Genomic DNA, 21636 nt, shown 5'->3' with positions numbered 1-21636 from the left:
CTTGTTTTTTCTGAATGTCTATGGCGACACTCCTGAATCTCTCTCTCAGCCTGTATGGGAGCTTTGAGATGATCGTGCGCATGTTAGCAGCATTTTCCATCTCTTCTAAGTACTCCAGATCTGACATTGCATTATTGCAGTTTGTCATAAAGAGGGCGTATGCTTCAAGTGCCTTGGTGTCATCTGCTTTAATGGCAGGCCAGTTTAAAGCCTTGTCAAGATATGCCATGGATATCTTATATTTATCACCAAAGCGTTCCTTTAGCAGTCTCTTGGCTTCAGGGTAACCCTGATCTGGATCCATATGAAAACAACTGCGCACTAAGTCATTAGGCTGCCCATTCGTGTGCTGTTCTAAATAGTAAAGCCGATCTTTGCTGTTTTCTGTCTTGCTTTCTATGCGATGTTCAAAGGCTCTCATGAAGAGACGATATTCTAGTGGATCTCCCTTGAAAACTGGAATGTTTGGTGATGGCAATGTAGATAACCTTTGCTGTTTTATTAGGCTTTCAGTGATGTCGTTTCGCCGTTGCATGACGGTAACCAGGTTGTTTGTGTGATTATCTGAAGTGACAGGAGCTGGTATCACGTCTGTGCCTCTTCCACTAGTGTGGCTATGCCGAGTTCCACCGCTAGCTACACTTCTTCTTACTGTGACGACATCATGTTTCCTTGGCTCGGACATCGATATTTCCACTCTACTGCCTTTGGTTCTACATGACACATCTGAACTTTCGTATTTTTCTTAACACGGCTAATTGTGCATCAGTTGCGGCGAGCCCTGCTTGCAGCTCCAACTGTTCCTTTTCAACCTTGAGCTGTAGCTCGTGCTCCTCTAAAGTCTTTTTTCAATGTGGCTGATTTGGCTAACAGAGCTGCTCTCTAATTCAACTTTATTCCCTCAGTCACGAGCTGACGATGTTGCAGAAGTAGCAGAAACAGACTTAGATTTTCTGGAGTTCCTGGATGTGACTGACACACTATCTTCAGGATGTATCTGCTCACTAACCTTGTTAGCTTCTTCTCTGCGTAGTATTGCATTATGTATCCATGCATTCACTTCTTGCACAAATTCTTTGTGCTCGTTATTTCTTGGCTCAAACCAATCCCTTTGATCTGCGTTCAAATTCTCTACGCATTCAATCAGGCGGAGTTTGTCTTTAACGTCAGCATTTATTTTACTGAATTCCTTTATCAGTGTTTCATACTTGGCCAACAATTCCTTTGCTATGATTTCCACGTTTGCATCATCATCCATTAAAGCATACAATTCGTTCCTTTTCTCAGTAAGTTGTCCTAATATGGCTCTTCTGGAGCTTATTTTCGTTTGCAGATCATATTCCAGTGCTTTAGGTGTTGGTTTAACCACTCGTTTTTTCTCAGTTAGGCTTACCGTGGCTTCTGTTTCTGTCTCCGTCATGATTGCTTTGATAGTCAGTCCGTTTTTTTTTTACAGGTTCCACTAGCGACAGTCACGCAGCAGCAACGACGAACTTGTTGAGATCGTTAATAATCCACTTATCGCTCACCGGCCCAGCACGGGCGCATGATCAGTCCCCATGTTCCGTTTCCACAAACCTCTCAAAAGGGTTGCGTTGTCCAATGTCAAGCTGGTTTTCTTACTAATGTAGAGGTTTGAAATCTTGAGATATGCAATGGCTTACGCTTAATAACCGTCTAACATTGTTCCAAGCAGCTAATCCCGTTTGCAATGTCCATTGCAACGCAGCAACACAGTCCAATAAATCCACTTTGGAAACGTTGTTGAAATAAAAGATGAAATCTCCGTTTTTATTCCTTGGTTTCCGATTTACAAGAGGGGAATGTGAGCTGACTAATACACTTATTGTAGTTGCTAATGAAACAAAAGGAAATTCTTAATAGAAATAGCTAGAAGTTAGCAGCTAACAGGTAAGAAAACCGTTCGCTTCCCAGCTCTCAAGATCTGAATCACAAAATGAAAATCAACGTAACGAGCCGGAGTTGGCGGTTCTTAAAGAGGCAGTACATTATTTTACCAAGATGTACAAAATCCTATAAAAACATGAATTCTAGTATGCTTTTAACTTTTATGTATTATTTAACATTTTAACCATTACATGAACTTCTAAATGAAATTACTTACTTCTTTAACATTAATTCTTATTCACATTGCTATGAATTGTACTTTGGCCTCTACAACTATAATAGCTAAGGTTATATTAAAATCATACCTGCAGACTCAGAAGGGCTGAAAAAGGTGACACATCTCTTCTGTGTTTTTCAGACAAGGGCAGCTACAGTCTGGAGTTAGAATCCTCTCCAGTGAAATACAGACACACTTTTACACCGTTTAGCTCTCAGAATTTTAACCGTGTTCACTCCAGCTGCTAGCTAACGCTAGGCTAACGTTACCTGCTGCCAAGTGTAGTGTTAACTAGCGTCCCGTGCGACGATGTTTCAGTTCCCTCTAACGTCCGTTTTCGGAGCATCAGAGAGAAGCGCAGTTATTTAAGTGGCACCTAAATAAGGCAACGAAATCCGCGTTGCTATTCGGTCCGGTAGATAACGGTCGTTAAGGCACCGGTGCCGTATTAGCACCGGGTCTGTGCAGGTGCGATTGATCGCGTACAAACCAATAGGGTGTCAGAATGGCTATGTTTATACTTCTCATCCAACCACAATCACATTCACTCTCTCCGGATGATAAGAGCATTAAAATGAAAAAATATAATGCGACAAAAAGAAATCAAGGGACATTTAGAATAGATAAAAATGTGCGATTAATCGTGAGTTAAGTATGACATTAATGCGATTAATCGCAATTAAATATTTTAATCGTTTGGCTGTTTTTTTTGAAAAAAGAAGCTTTGTGTTATGTGTAGGGGAGTTAGCTGAGTTCACCAAAAGTGGTTTGACATGAATAGGTCAAAAGGTCAAGCAGCATAATAGATTTATAGCATTTTTAAATATTAAAAAATATTTTAAAAATCAAAGGATGTTTTTTTTTTTAAACAGAAGCTTTGTGTTATGTTTAGGGGTTAGCTGAGTTAATCAGAAGTATTTTGACATGAATAGGTCAAAAGGGCAAGCTGCCTAATAGATTTTTTGAATGTGTCGAATATCCAACGTCCAATATAAAACCAACTTTACACGCGAGTCTGTGAACCTAACCTGGTTGGGAGCAGGTTTTCTTCAGTAATCCTCCCTCTGACACAGCTCTCTTTCATTTCCTCATTCATTCATTCTTAAGTCTGTATCAAGGCGCATTTTAGCGCAGTTTGTTATCTGCATGAATAAAAAACAGGGTTGGTTTATTAACTGTGCTAGGCAGACTATAAAAGCGTTTTTTGTTCCGAACATGGCATTTCCTTGTGTCGACAATCCCGTTGATGAAGAAGCTGGATTAGGCTACTTTGGTGGGGTTATAGACATAACGTTGGACGGGGAGTTGATATTGAGGCCCCGAATATAGATGCATTTTCATTTCCAGAAAACTACCTATTTGAGCGGTATCGTTTTTCTTCCCAGTCTATATATAATTATGTAAGCTTTAACCTTATCCGTCCTCATATCACTAACGTCACCCAACGTGGACATGCTACATCCAAGCACATTATTTGTATCGCATTATGTTTCTTTGCAAAGAGCAGTTTTCTTATTACAACATTATTGATGCGGAGCATATAAAGCCACTGTACAGAGCCGTCAGAAAAGTGAGCCTCGCTCTGAAACGTGTTTTAAACATTTGTGTAGAGTTCCCTGGACACCAGTAAGAGACATTAAAAAGAAATAACTGTAAATCATTATACTGTTAATGATGGTGCTGCAACCTCAGAATGGGATTAGTAGTAGTTTACTTTTTCACCCGCAGGATTGCACCTAAATGAAATTATAGGTGTAGCCTACTACCATTCCAGTTTTCACCAGTAATATTATAGGTTACCTGTGTAACTGTCTGAGGGACAGTGTTATAGAGATTTGCTTTCGTAGTATATATTTTTGATAATTTTATATTAAAAACATAAAAAAATTTTAGTTTAAAAGGGTATGTTTAATTTAAAATTGTACTAAAATATTTTACTTTAAAAATAAGGTGGTTTAAATGTTTTTGTTCCAAATCACGAAATTAATAGGCTACACTATATTAGAACTTACGCATTCAGCAATTTTCTCCCACATCAATTCTCGCTATTTTACAGCAACAGCTGTTTTGCTTTTTTAAACTAAATGCATGTTCAAACTCGCTGTATGTGCACATGAGTATTTTCGCCGACCAGTTTGTTTGTGGTTGTTACCATGGTGAATCGTAGTATCATGACTCCATTCATGCTGCCTTTTTATTGTGGTGGTGCACACACTTAACTCTGAGTGAACCTACTCCGAGTTGATTGAACCAACTCAAATCAGCTGTTCTGGAACCAAAAACGAGTTTCCATCTCAGGGTAAATCAACTCAGAGATCAAAGTTCGTCTCAGACTTTGTTAAACCTCTTTCCTGAAACGGACCCCAGAGACCTTCCAGTTAGTAACGTCAAGGAGCAGACTTCATACAAATCTCGAAGGCTGGTGAATAAGCATACTCAGTGCTAAGCAACAATGCAGCATGGAGAGTAAAGTCAGACTGGTATTTGAAGGCAGATGATGAGCAGGATGAGTTGACATTATATTCATGATTTTCACCACACTAATAAAGAAATTGGTTTCCTCCTCCCTCCAAAAGTGTGGTGCTGTGCTGCGTCTCGCCATGTTTACCTCTTCTTCTTGTTTACTTCCGGTATACTGCACGCAGGTTTTCTGGCGCATACAAGAAGTTCCTCTACTCAAAAGACCAAGATTCCTTGCAAATAGAACATGCGCAGAACGCAAATCAATGTTCGATCCGCGTTTACATGACCAAAATTTCGGGTTAGAAAAGGGGCTAACCCGGGGATCATTTTCGGGTTTTTAAAAACAGGAATATGAGCATATTCGTGTTTTTGCCGGTGTTTACGCGCGTGGTCAGGTTATTGCTAATATTCCGGTTTTGAACGGGTTATTGGCTGCTTGTAAACGTAGTCATAGTCTTTTATTGTTCCATTGCATTTCTGCAAAATCTGCAAAACTAAAGTAAAAAATAACCACACTATCTCTAATTGTTGAAGAGGAGATCCATCTTGCTGAACAATGAACTTTTTCAATAAACAAATCATTATTGCAAATGAATCTCAACTAAATATGCTAAACTTGGAATAGTTAACTGACCAGATTATGTATTTTATGCTTTATTTGTTGATCCTTTAGAGGAGGTTAACCTTTAGGTTGGAAACCACTGGATTCTAACTGTATAAAGTTATGGAAACTAGCTCCACCTCAACCAGCTTCAACAAGAAAATTCCTCTTCTATATTGATGTATGAGTATTAACAATCTAATAGTGTTATTTATAATACTATATCAGTCACAGGGGCATTTTTCTGCAGGACAAGTAGGCAACTTTTATTAGAATATATATATATATATATATATATATATATATATATATATATATATATATATATATATATATATATATATATATATATATATATTAGGGGTACGGTTCATGAAAAAACACCGAACCGTTCGGTTGAACGTAGTATTAGTACCCGCACCGGTTCGTCCGTACACTGTTAAGCTGCACTAACTTCTTACTGCCGTAGTGCCCACTTTATACACCTATGTTAAAACACTAACTGGAAATGACGAGCGGGATGGCGTGACAAACGCACCCATGGCAGCTGATTGGACGATCGCGTCACATGGGTCTGGCCGGTCCCTAATTTCAAAACTGTCATGGCGGCTCGTTCAGAATACGATCTCATATTGTACTAAAATAGTTCACGAAACGTGTTTCTGAAAACATTTTAAGCAGAAATAGGCCATGCAGTTGCTTAATCTGTCTTCATTTGAGATCGACAAAGGTCAGTTTAAAAGATTTTCGTCAGATTTTGAGAGACACCGAGCCGGCCGCTATGGAAAGCCAAAAGGGTCACAATTGCGTACAATTACGCGGCGTTTTGAACGGCGTTCGTGGTAGCCACCTGGCGGTTAATAAACGCCACCACGCGTGTGACGTACAGGCGTTTAATAAACGCCACCAGATGCTTATTAGACACCTGGTGGCGTTTTGATAATCACTCCGCCCTGTGGCTTTCACAGCCAATAGATTTGAACTCTTTATTAAACGCCTGGTGACGTCACACGCGCGTGGTGGCGTTTATTAACCGCCAGGCGGCGTTTATTAGACGTGTAGTGGCGTTTATTAACCGCCAGGTGGCGCCACGAACGCCGTTCAAAACGCCGTGCGAATTGTGGCAATTAGCGGTGACCTTTTGGCTTTCCATACATAAAGGGAGTGGGCGCCGCTGCAGGTCACGTCACGTCACCTACAGAAATGTCAAGTGGGAGAGAGGCTGCCCAGAGCTGTAGGATGCGCCAGCGTCGTTTATAGTCTGGTGTGTGGGAACATTTTGGATTTCATGGTACCTATGATGAAATAAAACAATATATAGAACTGCCACTGTGTGCATGTTTTGTGCAACATGCATTCAATATGCTAATTTTAGCTATATGCTGAAGTATATTCTGGAGTGTTGAAGATTAAAAGAAAAAAATAACAAGAACCGTACTGATCCGAAAACCGTGACCCTAAAACCGTGATACGAACCGAAACCGTGGGCTTTGTGAACCGTACCACCCCTAATATATATATGTATGTATGTATATATATATATATATATATATATATATATATATATATATATATATATATATTGTAATGTATGTATGTGTGTGTATGTGTATATATATATGTATGTATGTATATATATGTAATGTATGTATGTATGTATGTATGTATGTATGTATGTATATATATGTATGTATGCATATATATATATATATATGTGTGGATGTATGTATATATATATATATGTGTATGTATGTATGTGTGTATATATGTATATGTGTGTATATATACAGTATATATATATATGTATGCATGTATGTATGTATGTATGTATGTACATATATATATATACATAGTCCCTTCTGTATGAGCAGGCTATTGTCCCTCTATGATGTCTGCCTGGTTCATATATATATATATATATATATATATATATATATATATATATATATATACATAGTCCCTTCTGTATGAGCAGGCTATTGTCTCTCTATGATGTCTGCCTGGTTCATGTATATATATATATATATATATACATAGTCCCTTCTGTATGAGCAGGCTATTGTCCCTCTATGATGTCTGCCTGGTTCATGTAACTGTGGTAGCTAAAGCTCAGTATACGCCCCCAGCTGTGTACAGTTATTGATGGCTGAGAAATTGCATCTCTCAAACCAAATTTGACAACAAGTTGTACCAAGATTTGAAGATGAACATTTTACATATAAGGATTTACAAAATAAGGAACTGTTAAACACATCCTGAGAGGTATACAGATCATTAGAAAAACCCTTTAGTCCACATTGATCCCAGAGGCTGCCCGAGAGCATCACTGGATCATTTGAGGATACAATTGTATTTAAACATTTGACTTTTGTTTGAGAGCAACAAGAAATACATTTACTGTTGTGTGAAAAACACTGATTGCTTTGAGTGCACACAGTGTTTTAAGAAATCACGATTTGTATTTAATGTTTGTGCAAAAGCAACTGAGAAGAATTATAAAACTTCAATGTTTGATTCTGGCCTAAATGTTATCTATTGTGGTGATATCGTGTCCCTTCCAACCCTGGTAAAATTGCCTACAGAATTCCTTTTTTAATCCAACACTGAAATGTATTAAATATAATGAACATAGGATGGTTAGCTAATCCAATTTTTTTTATTTTGATGTTGTGCAATCTGTTTCTCATGTAACTCTGCAGTAGAGGAGTTGGAGGAGAATTCAGCTGAAATCAAGGTAAAGATGAGATTGTTTCACCTTCATTAGTGATCATCATTATAGAGCAGCATCTGTTTTCTAAAACTAACTCTATTTTCTGAGGTTAGTCAGATCAGATTTGAAGTCTCACACCTGAATAAACACTTCTTCACAGAAAAAGATTGAAATAATTTGACCTTGTTTTTATTTTTTGTAGTCATTTACTGAATTGGTGCATCACTGTGTGATATTGATTTGAGTGTTGTACATTCATCTTGTTGCTGTTTTCTTGTCTCACTTACTAATGAAGATATTCTTAATCTCAGATGCTCTAACCAGGTGAACTAAAGGTTAAATGAAATGATCTGTTTTCTTAGAGTGATCCAGTGAATGAACCTGGTGAAGGTGAACACTCAGAGAAGAATGATGACAACACAGGAGGAGAGTCTGCAAACAATGAGAAAGGTAATATTTTAATCAAAGATGTCATTCTACAGTAACATCGATTTTTAACAGTTATTTATTTTAATCCAACATTTTAATAAACAAGATTCCAACATTGTCAATTAAAAAAAAAAAAAAAAAACAAAAAAATTAATCTATTTGTTGGCTTTGACCATTCAACAGGAGAGGCTGATGAAGTTAAAGATGTCAGCAATGAAAGCAGCAGTAAGATGACTGAGGGGTCGATGGAGGAGAGTGACGCAGTGAAGGACACAAGTCCAACCTCTCAGACTGTTTCTACAGCAACCAAAGAACGTGAGAATGACCTTATTGTCTTTTATTGTTGCATTGCGTTTCGGCAAAATCTGTAACTCTAAAGTAAAAAATAAACACACTATCTCTAATTGATGAAGAGGAGATGCATCTTGCTGAACAATTAACTTTTTCAATACTATTAGTATTCTATATTCTATTCTATATTGATATATCAGTATTAACAATCTTATAGTGTCATTTATAATACTATATCAGTCACAGGGGCATTTGTAGGGCAGGACAAGTAGGCTACTTTTATTAAAAATGATTTTGAATGAGAATCTTTTCTTGAAATGAAGCATTTTCTTTCATCACTTGAAAGTAATATGAAACAAAACAGAGTACAGAATAATCAAATACCGACTATCCAAACACTACTGTCCATCTGGTCACACCATCAAATATTTACCTTTACAATACACACTGACATCATCTTGCATGTTACAGCCCTCACCTACATGTCTCTGCCATTATAATGTATCTGTCCTCACTTTGTCTGTTTATTTGTGTCCACCTCTAAGTCTGACCAATTATATCACGTACATTATATTTGTACATAGTCCCTTCTGTATGAGCAGGCTATTGTCCCTCTATGATGTCTGCCTAGTCCATGCAACTGTGGTAGCTAAAGCTCAGTATCTCCCCAGCTGTGTACATTTTTTATGGCTGAGAAGTTGCATGTCCAAACCAAATTTCACAACAAGTTTCATCAAGATTTGAAGATGAACATTTTACATATAAGGATTTACAAAATAAGGAACTGTTAAACACGTCTTGAGAGTTATACAGATCATGAAAAACCCCTTTAGTCCACATTGATCCCAGAGGCTAACGCAGAGCATCACTGGATCATTTGAGGATACAATTGTATTTAAACATTTGACTTTTGTTTGAGAGCAACAAGAAATACATTTACTGTTGTGTGAAAAACACTGATTGCTTTGAGTGCACACAGTGTTTTAAGAAATCACGATTTATTTTTAATATTTGTGCAAAAGCAACTGAGAAGAACTATAAAACTTCAATGTTTCATTTTGGCCTAAATGTTATATATTGTGGTGATATTGTGTCCCTTCCAACCCTGGTAAAATTGCCTTCAGAATTGTTTTTAATCCAACACTGAAATTTATTAAATATAATGAATATAGGATGTTTAGCTAATCCAATGTTATTTTTATTTTGATGTTGTGCAATCTGTTTTTCTCATGTAACTCTGCAGTAGAGGAGTTGGAGGAGAATTCAGCTGAAATCAAGGTAAAGATGAGATTGTTTCACCTTCATTAGTGATCATCATTATAGAGCAGCATCTGTTTTCTAAAACTAACTCTATTTTCTGAGGTTAGTCAGATCAGATTTGAAGTCTCACACCTGAATAAACACTTCTTCACAGACAAAGATTTAAACTGTGCATGTCATTTGATCCTTTTTTATTTATTTTTGTCTTTTACTGAATTGGTGCATCACTGTGTGATATTGATTTGAGTGTTGTACATTTATCTTGTTGCTGTTTTCTTGTCTCACTTACTAATGAAGACATTCTTAATCTCAGATGCTCTAACCAGGTGAACTAAAGGTTAAATGAAATGATCTGTTTTCTTAGAGTGATCCAGTGAATGAACCTGGTGAAGGTGAACACTCAGAGAAGAATGATGACAACACAGGAGGAGAGTCTGAAAACACATCTGTACCATCTGCAAATAATGTGAAAGGTAATATTTTTTTAGGTATATTTATTTTTTTGTGCAGAAGAGTTAAATCTTGTGGATCAGTGAACTCTTCTAATATAAACATAATTGTTGCAAATACATCTCATTAATCTGCAATAGTTAACTGACCAAAACAATATTTTGTTTGATCCTGGTATCTGCTTATTCTTACATTATCCTGCAGGAGACAAGCTTGAGGAGAATGCAGCTGATTCAGTTGTAAAGGTGAGATATCTTTGGTTCTTAATAGTCATAATAATTGTCATACAGCAATGTTTCTTTTTTATTGCTATTTATTTTCAGCTCAATTTTAGCTAAGGTTTGGAGCTAATTGCCTTTTAGTTTTAGAATAAAAAACAAGTTTGACTCCATAAACTATCTGGTTGGACACATTGATCAGTTAAAAACACTTTGTATTATATTAAACTATTTTTTTTTAGTCTGAACAGGTAATCTCAATAGTTCTAACCTGGGTAACTAAATATAAATAAAATTATTTGTTCACTTAGCGAAATCTAGGGGATGTACCTGGTGATCAACAATCAAAGAATGAAGACAGCTCAACAGTAGGAGGAGAATCTGAAAACAAGCCTGTACAATCTGAAACAACTGATAAAGGTAACATTTTAATAAATACTTTAATAGTACAATAACATGAACAACTCAAGAATAGAGCTAGTTACATAAACAAATTGCTTACAGTGAACATTACTATTAGAAATTGCTCTGACCCTTTTCTAATGCAGTTCATCATTTTGCTGCAGGTCGCTCAGATAAAGATACAAGTGGAAACCAGGAGGTAAGAATACTTCATTTACAAAATCTTAAGACTGAATCTTATTCACTGTATCTGAATCTTATTCACTGTATATCCCGTTGTATTGTATGTTCATATTTATCATAGAGTACATGTTTATTTACTTATTTGCAGCAGTCAGTGGAGATGTCTGAAGAGATCAACAAGAAACAACAATATCAAAGAGAAACTGAAAAACTGTTTGCCAGACTTCACCTTCAAGACAAACAACAGAAGTTGACACCAGCAGATTTTCTTAAAATAGGTCCACCTGTAAAAACAGGACCATGACCCATCTGAGAAAGATCTAGCTCATACTTTTCTTCAGAGGTTAATGATGTTAGACTACAGAGCCAGATATATTCCTGTAAGACAAGACAGTCCTGAGGTGAGCCATTTAAAACCTAATATACGGTTTGAGACTGATGAGACAGATGACGATGACTTAGATCTCTTTAGCACCACTGCAGACTCTAATCAATCAAAACAGACTCATGTGCATCCAATGGATGTTCAAATGGCAGTATTTCACTACTCAGACAGTTTTTAAGCAGAACATGATTACAAAGCTATCACAATGTCAGTACGCCTTACTGTTGCTTGTTCCTGACCCAGTCACAATGGATATTGACTGTCCTCTGTGGACATTCAGACAAATAAGAAAAACATGGAAGATAACTGAAGTCAAAGATAATTCAAACATTGTCACCATGAAGAATTTGCCCATCTGCAAAGCTGAGACACCCATGGTGTCATTTCTCCCCCTCGGTTCACTATCTCTGTCTAAATCTCAGCTGATGAACACTTTGATCAACGACCGTCACAACACCTTCTTCCACAGAAACTGTCCAGGTAGCACCAAGTCTCGTCATCTGATGGATGGTGTAGCAGAGATTGCCTGGTACTGTCCTGCTGGAAAAACCCAATGATGCCTTCACTGACTGCATTGCCTTCTGTAATCTTCATGGTGATGCTCTGTCAATTGAAAAACAGCGAGACATACTGAGTTAAAAATCTTCAATCAATGTCGTTCCTTGTACCAACTCTGGAAAAAGGTGACAAAAGTTCTGCAGTTATCTCAGACCTTTACAGGTCTCCGAAGCCTCTCATTATTCTTATTGCTGATAAAGATTGTGGTGCAGTTCAGATGAAAGAGGGAAACTACAAAATTGGACTAAAGGACAGAAGCCAGTCAGATGTTTCTGAAGAACTGAAAAAAGTCATTGGAAGAATCTTGTCTGGACCACATGAGTCTTTCCAGCTTGAAACCATGGCTGAGGTCTCTGGAATCAGAGTGGATGACAAAGTCTGCCAAAAGGGAAATCTGAAGCAATGAAAATTGTGAAGTTGCTTCAGGGGATGAACGTTTCAAAGATCAAAGATACATTTCTCCCTTGTCATGGCCAACTGTGGCATAAGTGGTGCAGAATAAACAAAGAACTGGATCACCTCAAAGGACACATTGAGAACGATAAATCTCAAAAGCAACAGGAACTGATGCAAATACGACGCAGATCAATGCACTGCTTCTTGTAGTGAACCCGATGAAGTTGTTCATTAAAAGCCTCTCATCTTTGCCATCAACAGACAAGGAGTATTTCCTGAAGTGGACTCAGATCTTAATAGATGCCCTCTCCACAGATGATCTTACTTCAATTCTCCAAAGCTATGATGAAAAGTGGTCTGAGGTCTTGGCTTTGAAGAAGAAGCATGACAAATCTGATCTGTTAAGAAATAAGCAAACTGAGCTTGATCAAATATCAACAAAACTACAGTCAGCAACTTTTGGCTTGGAGCACATCTTAGAGAAATGGGACAGATCTATGAAGCACATGCATCTCTGCAGGAACGAACAAAGAGGGGACAGCCTGACTGGTCTAAATACCCTGAGCTGGCTGCAGAGCTGATGATATCAGGACACCCAATGGAGCTGATGGATGGTGATGCAGGTCATGTGCCTTTGACTTGGATCTCTAGTCTTTTAGATGAAGTCATCAAGAAACTGGGCGACAAGAGAGTTTTTGTTTTGTCTGTTTTAGGCATACAAAGCAGTGGAAAATCAACGATGCTGAATGCCATGTTTGGGTTACAGTTTACAGTGAGTGCTGGCAGGTGCACCAAGGGTGCCTTCATGCAGCTGGTCAAAGTGTCAGAGGAGATCAAGAAAGACTTTCAGTTTGACTATGTTCTGGTGGTGGACACTGAAGGACTGCGTGCTCTTGAGTTGGAAGGTAACGCCACTCTTCACCACGACAATGAACTGGCAACATTTGTTGTTGGTCTGGGAAACATGACACTGATCAACATCTTTGGAGAGAATCCAGCTGAGATGCAAGATGTTCTGCAGATTGTTGTTCAGGCGTTCATGAGGATGAAGAAAGTTAAATTTTCTCCAAGTTGTGTGTTTGTTCACCAGAATGTTACAGATATTGCAGCTGCAGAGAAAAACTTGGATGGAAAGAGACGGCTGCAAGAAAAACTGGACCAGATGGCCAAACTAGCAGCCAAAGAAGAGGTCTGTGATGCTGAGTGTTTCAGTGACGTCATTGCTTTTGATGTGCAGAAAGATGTGAAATACTTTGCCCAACTATGGGAGGGAAGTCCACCTATGGCTCCTCCAAATCCAGGTTACAGTGAGAGCATCCAAGAGCTGAAGACCTTCATCCTCTCTAAAGCTTCACAGTCTGCTGGGATTACTCTCTCACAATTCAAAAGCAAAATTGATGACCTGTGGAACGCCCTGATGGGGAAAACTTTGTTTTCAGTTTCAAAAACACACTTGAAATTGTGCAGTGTACAGAAAACTTGAGGTCCAGTATGGGGGGACTGGACCGCCCGAGCGGGAGACATGTTGACCATGAGAACGGGCTTTATAACGAATTGAAAGTGGAAACCTTTACAAGGTAGAGTCCAATTATCTTAAGAACAAAATGAACAAAAACTATGAAGAAATCAAAAAGCAATGACAACATACTTTAATGATGACAGAGACAAAGAAATGTTGGTTCAGTGGCGAGGACAATTTGAAAACAAAATCAAGGAGTTTCATAATGAACAAGTGAGAGGAGTTAAAAGAAAACTGGATGAAGTCATCCAGCAGAAGAATGCTTGTAAAAAGCTGGATGATAAGAAGACAGAGTTTGAGAACAAGCTGCTACAAAAGAGCAAAGAGCTCGCTCATCAGTTTAAGGACAAGGCAAAAGATGAAGAGGAACTTGAGAAGCACTTCAACTCTGTCTGGAGTGACTTAGTCAGTGAACTAACTGCAGATACAAAACCTATCGAGGACATCAACTATGAAGAAGATCAGTCAACTATTCTTCAGGAGCTTGGTTTTGAATGGTCTCGTATAGAGAAATCCAAAAGCAGTAGCAAATACAAAAACATATCAAAAGTTGGTGATTATAGTCATTATGTAGCTCTCGCTAAGGACCAAGATCTGTGTAACACAGGCCAACATTCCCAAGATAAGGAGAGGGAGACGGACACACGAGGACTGGGAACATTTTTCTTCGAAAACGTCAAAAAAGCAAAATATTTCTTTAAGAAGTATTTTGGGTATGAAGAACAGCAACAGATCAGATCCCTCATTAACGATGTTGAAAAACAGTCGCTTGATGCAATTAAGAGCAAACCTGTCGCTACAAGAGGCTACAGTCTAACTTACTTGCAAGAAGTGGCCAACAATGTGATAAAAATAGTGACAGAATTTGAATCAAAGAGGAAATATGCTCTAAAGAAGAGGTTTACAGTTGATCTCATACTGTATGTGTTTCACAGAGCAGAGAGTTGGCTTTCAGAGTCCCACAATAAATTTAAAAAAACACATGATGCACTCAGTTATGTAGAAAGCAAGAAAATGCAATATTACAACATTTTCAGAAGCTTCTGCAAAGGAAACTCATCTGCTGTTGTGCTTGGAGAACTGATGTGTGAAAAACTGAAGATTTCCATTGTTGAGGCTGTCTGTAACAAGACTGCCATTGATCTCGCTGGAGAGATGAAGTGCACTTTCCCAGCATTCAGTGGGAACAGGCTGAACTTGGAGAAACATGTGTTAAAGTCACTGGCTGAGAAAGAAGACTTTGATGGTTTTATCACCTACATCAGACACCCAAGGAACCAAGCAGAGGCTTTTATAAAAGAGGAAGTAAAGAAATACATCTTCACAGACAACAAAGATAAAGCACGGAATATACTCAAGAAAAATGTTGAAGACATCAAAAACCTTCTGAGTCGAGCTTTATTTACTGCAACAGAGAAAGTCAAAAAACGAAGAGGAGACCCAGACATGTGGGTGAAGGAACTTTCCAGTTTGTTAAAAGATCAGCTAACATTCAACACCATCTGTTGTCAAAACTTCAGTGACATAAACGATTTTGACTTTCTAAAAGAAGAGACAGAGAAAGGCCTTGTATCTGTCATAAAGGAAATGAGCAGCCTCTCACTGGATAAGATGGAGGAATTCAGGATGAAGCCTGATCAAATCCTCATCGATCAGCTGTGTAACTGTTGCTGGGTAACGTGTCCATTCTGTGCAGCTGTTTGTACCAACACATTGAAAGATCACAGTCCTGATGACCACAGCGTGCCCTTTCATCGATCTGCTGCAGTCAATGGTTTTCACTACAGAGACACAGAGATACTGAGTGTTGATTTCTGCACAACAAATGTTGCAAGTGATGGAAGTTTTTACCCTGGTGAAGATCCAGAAAAGCTCATTCCCTTTAAAGAGTACCGAACTGCTGGCCCACGGTATGCTAACTGGAGAATCACCCCTGATGAGTCTAAGATGAAATATTGGACATGGTTTGTGTGTCGATTTCAGAAGCAACTGGAAGATCACTATCAATTAAAGTTCCAGGACCAAGGTGAAATTCCCAGTGAGTGGAAAACACACTCTAAGGAAGAAGCTATCAAAAGTCTGGATAAAATGTTCAATCTGTGAGTGAGCCAACACAACAACAACCCTGCCGAAAATCATAATGATACTTGTTTTCCAACACATCTTCATACCTAAGCGACATTTCTGCACAACAAATGTTGCAAGTGATGGAAGTTGTTACCTAGTCTGGCTGTCACCAGACCAAGCACAATCTGCAGGGGAAATCAAATCGCCCGGCAGATCGGGCTGGGTTACCGACTAGTTTTTACCCTGATCAAGATTCAAATCAGCGATTCCCTACAAAAAGTATCAAAGTGCTGGGGGAAGTATGCTACGTGGGCAGATTACTGCTGATGAGTCTAAACTGACATACTGGAAATGGTTTGTGTGTCGATTTCAAAAACAACTGGAAGATCACTATGAGTTAAAATTCCAGGGAGGAGGAGAAATTCCCAGTGAGTGGAGAAACTACAGTAAACAAGAAGCTATTAAAAGTCTGGATGACATGTATGATCTGTGAGTGAGCCAGAAACAACCAAACTCTACTCTAAGTAACAGAAAGCCCTAGTGCCTTTAGCTGTTTAAAAGAAATAACAATTATGTATTTGATTGAAGTGAAACAATAGCAATAATGAAGATAAAGTGATTCCAAAATGAATAAAACAGCCAACGTCTATAATTTATGTAGTAGTGAGGTGCAGTATAACATTAAGTAGAAAGGATTCCTGAAAATGTCCTGAAGCAAAGAAAACAGAGTTTGATTTAAGTTCTTTTTTATTATTAAAATGTTTTTTTTTATTTTACAAGATGATGAAAATGCAATGTGTATGTGAATATCTAAAGAAAAACTTATTCAAAGAAGGAATGGAGTTTCTAAGTTGACATATTACATATAATGGATGTATTTTTCATTCCTCTATAAACAGAGGAATTTTAGAAGGAAGAATTTACTTTTGTTTTTATAGACCTTTTTACTTTTATGTGAACATCTCATTAAACAGACACCGGAAGAAGCTATTAAAAGTCTGGATGAAATGTTCAACCTGTGAGTGAGCTTAAAAAACAAAGTCCCTACTAAAAATCATGATAGTTGTTTACAAATCAAATCAGCGTTTACAGATAAATGCTTATTTTAGTAAAGGAACAAAACAATATGTAAGTTTAGGATATGTCTTTCTAATTAATAATAGGTTAACAGGGAAATTAGACAAGATTGAAAGTGACTCCTATTGCATTATTATTTTACAGGATGCACAAAAACTAGATTAACAGTTCAATTACATGAAACTTTATTTCAGGAAAACACTGTCAGATATTATGTTAAAATTACTTTTTTATTTTAACTCTTTTTTTGTTACATATTTTGACTGTTAGTAGTAGTAGTAGTAGTTAGTATTTTGACTGTAGTTATTTGTTTAATAATTGATGGGGAATTGATTGGATATAAAAAAAAATACTATTCTATTTTCATTAGATTTTTTTATGTTGAACTCACTAGAAAGTTATACTGTAACAACGTACACATGTTATCACTTCTGTGTATCAATTTCCAAGATATATATTTTAATTGTTTTTAGAGAGGGAGAGAATATTAATCAAACTGTTATGTTAAATCAAAAGAACATTAAATTTGAAGTTCTGAAGTTCAATAATATGGAAAGATGTGTTTTTAGAAATGCTGGAATGTTTATACATTAAGGAATGTATGCCGTGTGTTTTCTAAAAATCTCATCTGAAACCTTAGCAAACTAATATTGTTTTGTATTTTGTATGCTGGAACTTTCTACTTTTGAATTTGAATGTTTATCTTAAGGAATATATCAGCAATAATTGTTAAAGGATGCTTTATGTTTCTGAAGTATTTGAAGTGTTCATCTATGTCACACTAATCTAATTTTAACCAATTTCTTATTATATCCACATTAATATGAGTTTTGTTATTTTGTTTAATTACACTTCTGCTCTACCTAAACTCTTCTAATATCCAGAATTAGAAATAATGTCTTTGTGCAAAACATATGTTGATTAGTTTAACTTGTATGTTATCAATGTGCATAATGGGTCACAATGAAAATTAAATACTTTACTATACATATTTACAAAAAGACTGGATTTCTTACTGATGGTTTTTAAACTGCATAAGATCCAATGCCTTTTTTTACATTTAGGTACTTTTTCATTATCATTAGATCTACCTCAGCTCATATGAGGTATTCACTTTGACTGTATGAATATAATATAAGCATTGTTAAAATATAGAAAATGTGAGAGAATACCATGGGCAGGTGTGTGAGATAGGAAGCCAGGTTCTTCCTCTTCTCCTTTCTCTGGTTGACTCTCCAGACTAATCACCAGCATTGTTAAACTACAAATAAAACTGGGAAAGAAATGCAACAACTTGTAATTGCAAAAATAGCTATTAGAAGTTATTAGGACTACAGTAAGAAACATGAATGATAAACTTGGACAAATATGAGATTTTGCCACCAACATGTAATTCATTACAAATTAATAAAGTTATGTAACTCATGCTCTTCAGAAAATAAAGGAAAAACAATTTGACCTTTACACTGTAGAGTCTGATACATACTGTATATATGATGCATTTGTCTGCAAAAGTAGAAATGAAATAAAACATGCAAAGAAGAAAACAAGTAGTGTGCACCTGCTCTGAGATGGTATTTAGGAGAGGTTGGTATTTAATGTCACAACGTGTACATTCCTCTGTAGCATCATTTAAGAAGGCATTCTTTCAGTCATCTGTTCTGTGGTCTGATGCAAACAATGAGGAACTTATTTCTTTACCATTTATTTACCAATTTCTGTCTCCACCACTCATATCTAAATGAATTACTAACATTTTAAATTGTTGTATTTACTCAACACTTCTTCAATACAAATAACAAAATATCATAGTTTAGGATAATGCCAATAATTAGGCCAATCAGATTTCGGGGGAGGCCCATGCCACAGCAGGCCACTCCCTAGACAAACTTTTTAAGGAATTTGCCCAAACTGAGTGATGTGGAGCTGGTATAGAGTCAGTGAACCAAAGCATGATGGGAGCTAATTGTCATCAGTAGGTTTTACATCTTTGTCATTGTTTCCATTTCTCTTTTCATGTGCTCTCACTTCTTTACATACGTTTGTCACACATTTTAAAGGAGCATTTTAAACTAGGTATACTGGGCCAATTGGCTATTCATTAGGGCATATCATAATAATTAGAATTTTTCACAATGTGCTATACGGGTCATATTCTTCACAATTTAACGATTCAACATTTTTTAAATGAACATCATTCACTCTTTACCAGACTGTAGACGAGAGTCGAGATTTCTGGCACAACTTCTCCCACTTCCAAGGTGCATGGAGAAAGGAAAAAAAGGGGAAAACTCCAGCAACACTTGTAGTATAAAGAACAACTTTATTAACACGTTCCAGCTTCAGGCCTTTTGTAAGTTTCCCAGTGTCAGAGATATCCACCAAGTTGAGAGGAAAATATTTTTTTTATTTTGGGTAAACTGTCCATTTAAGTCGATGTAAGTCAGTCCAGGAGACAGAAAACTCAGTCCTTCTCTGCAGGGAAGTTCTAACAGCAGTACGGACAGTATCCTTACTTGATTGTTAGATACTGCCCCTGTGGTGAAGGGATTACATTTCTAGACTTAAATTACCTCTATTTAACAGCTTGTACTTAAAGGCCCCACATTATTTCCTCTTGATCAGTTTCTTTTTAAAATGAATCAGTAGTATTTTGTCAAAATCATTGTATTTTAGATTGTGAGTGGGATTTTTGGCAGTTCGAAGGTACAAAAATAATATCTCCAATCATGACTGAAGATTGTCGATCTGCATTTTGAGTCAAGGTTGATTTGATTTTTTTAATTCCTTTAAAGTGACCGAGAGAGAGCTGGTAGTGATGATGTCTTCTATCCTGGAGCTGCTCTATGAACAGTGAATGATGGGAGTAATAACAGTCACATAAACACAGTATTGCAACAAGTGTATTGGGGAGTATGGGGACCTTTTAGATTTACTATTGATTACGATTGTGTTTAATGTTTTATTTTGAAGAGAGAGAGAGAGAGAGAGACTTCCGCCAAAGGCTCTTACCACGTACGCGACTGTTTCACCAATCAAACGTAGTTGTGCAGTCTCGTCAGCTGGGCAACAAAAACAGGCGACGCTGATGCGTAAATCAACGCTTTATCAATATCACTTCCCCATCAGTCAGGACCAAGATCTGACGATAATTACACTCTTGTCCTTTCCATAAACTGCCGTAATTAGCCTATTATTTCAGTTGCAATCCAGCCAGTGAAAGCGTTTGTCGAGAGCAAATAAAAAATATAAAAGCATCATTCAAACCGCTTGCGCATTGGCTCAGAAGCAGAGAAATAGCCGATATGTAATTCCCTCCCATTCAAATCTATATAAATATACCCATCAGGGAATGTTTACAGCGTTGTCGGCCTCTAAAAGTTTTAACTTTGTATGGCACTCTTCCCCGTTCTCTCTCTCTCTCTCCTCTCTCTCTCTCTCTCTCTCACTCTCTCTCTCTCTGCAGACCGAGCCCGCCTGATCTTCTATAAGAAGTCCGGATGCCGTGGTATCAATCGAGTAGACTATTTTGTTGTGATCCACCTTCGTGATAAAGAAAACCCTGGGTTGAAAGCTGTTAACCCCAAATCTTGCTTCTTAGACCAGGCCTCTGGCCTCATAATGAAAGTACGTTTACCTTAGTAAAAGTGCCAAACAGCAGCTCCATTACCTTGGTCTAGTTCCTGCCTGCAGTAGCGTGGTAAAATAAAGTAGGTTTGGAAATTTGTGTTACTTTGTGTTGCTTATTTATTTTTATGTATTATTATTTTATGGATTTTATTTTTTAAGTGCTTGAATTTACCTGGATTATTTTAATTTAAGCTATTTTGTAATTATTCATTTTTATTTATTTTATTGATGGGATGAACTATAATTTGCCTAAATATGATTATTAGTTATTATTATTAGTATTTTTGTCCGTCTGATTGAATGGTTGTGTTAAAAAATAAATCAGACGTTACTCAACAGTTACTCAGTACTTGAGTAGTTTTTTCACCGAGTACTTTTTTACTCTTACTCAAGTAATTATTTGGATGACTACTTTTTACTTTTACTTGAGTCATATTATTCTGAAGTAACAGTACTTTTACTTGAGTATAATTTTTGGCTACTCTACCCACCTCTGTATATATATATATATATGTATATATATATACACAGGGCCGTACTGGGACTGAAATTCAGCCCGGGACTTTAAGCTGGAGAGGCCTTTTACGCGAGTGCCCTTGGTGCACGAGCAGAAGGATTTTTTGCAGTTATTTTAATTCTAATAGTGTTTTTATGGTATAAAGAGAATCAGATTATGCTGAAGACCTTCAAGAAACTTTAGGATGACATCTGCCTCCTCAGGTTGTATAAGCAAGTCACCACTGCACTGAACACAACCAGGTCAGCAAAACCTAATCTCCAACACATAAGTCACAGTATACTGCTAACTACCAGCATGTCATGTGCACAGTCAGTTGGAGTGATAAAATAGTTACAAGTACTCACACTCATAT

The 21636-nt window shown here is 37.1% G+C and overlaps 1 protein-coding gene and 2 pseudogenes across 1 annotated transcript in view; all 3 read left to right on the top strand.

The window, feature by feature from the left end:
- LOC120574289 overlaps positions 1–11436 on the top strand; it is a 41254-nt gene extending 29818 nt beyond the window's left edge. The window contains exons 7-15 of the mRNA XM_039824590.1: positions 7889–7923; positions 8262–8349; positions 8512–8643; positions 9863–9897; positions 10244–10352; positions 10534–10574; positions 10859–10967; positions 11114–11148; positions 11281–11436. Of these exons, the coding sequence (XP_039680524.1) occupies positions 7889–7923; positions 8262–8349; positions 8512–8643; positions 9863–9897; positions 10244–10352; positions 10534–10574; positions 10859–10967; positions 11114–11148; positions 11281–11436 (740 nt within the window). The remainder of the gene's footprint in view (positions 1–7888; positions 7924–8261; positions 8350–8511; positions 8644–9862; positions 9898–10243; positions 10353–10533; positions 10575–10858; positions 10968–11113; positions 11149–11280) is intronic.
- On the top strand, positions 11215–12518 carry LOC120574249 (annotated as a pseudogene).
- Positions 12519–12681: 163 nt separating this feature from the next.
- Positions 12682–18125, top strand: LOC120574248 (annotated as a pseudogene).
- The last annotated feature ends 3511 nt before the right edge of the window (positions 18126–21636 follow it).

This window comes from Perca fluviatilis, chromosome 15 (genome assembly GCF_010015445.1).
Source record: "Perca fluviatilis chromosome 15, GENO_Pfluv_1.0, whole genome shotgun sequence".
NCBI lineage: Eukaryota > Metazoa > Chordata > Actinopteri > Perciformes > Percidae > Perca > Perca fluviatilis.
The sequence above is the reverse complement of the archived record's forward strand: the minus strand, read 5'-3'. Positions and strand labels throughout refer to the sequence as shown.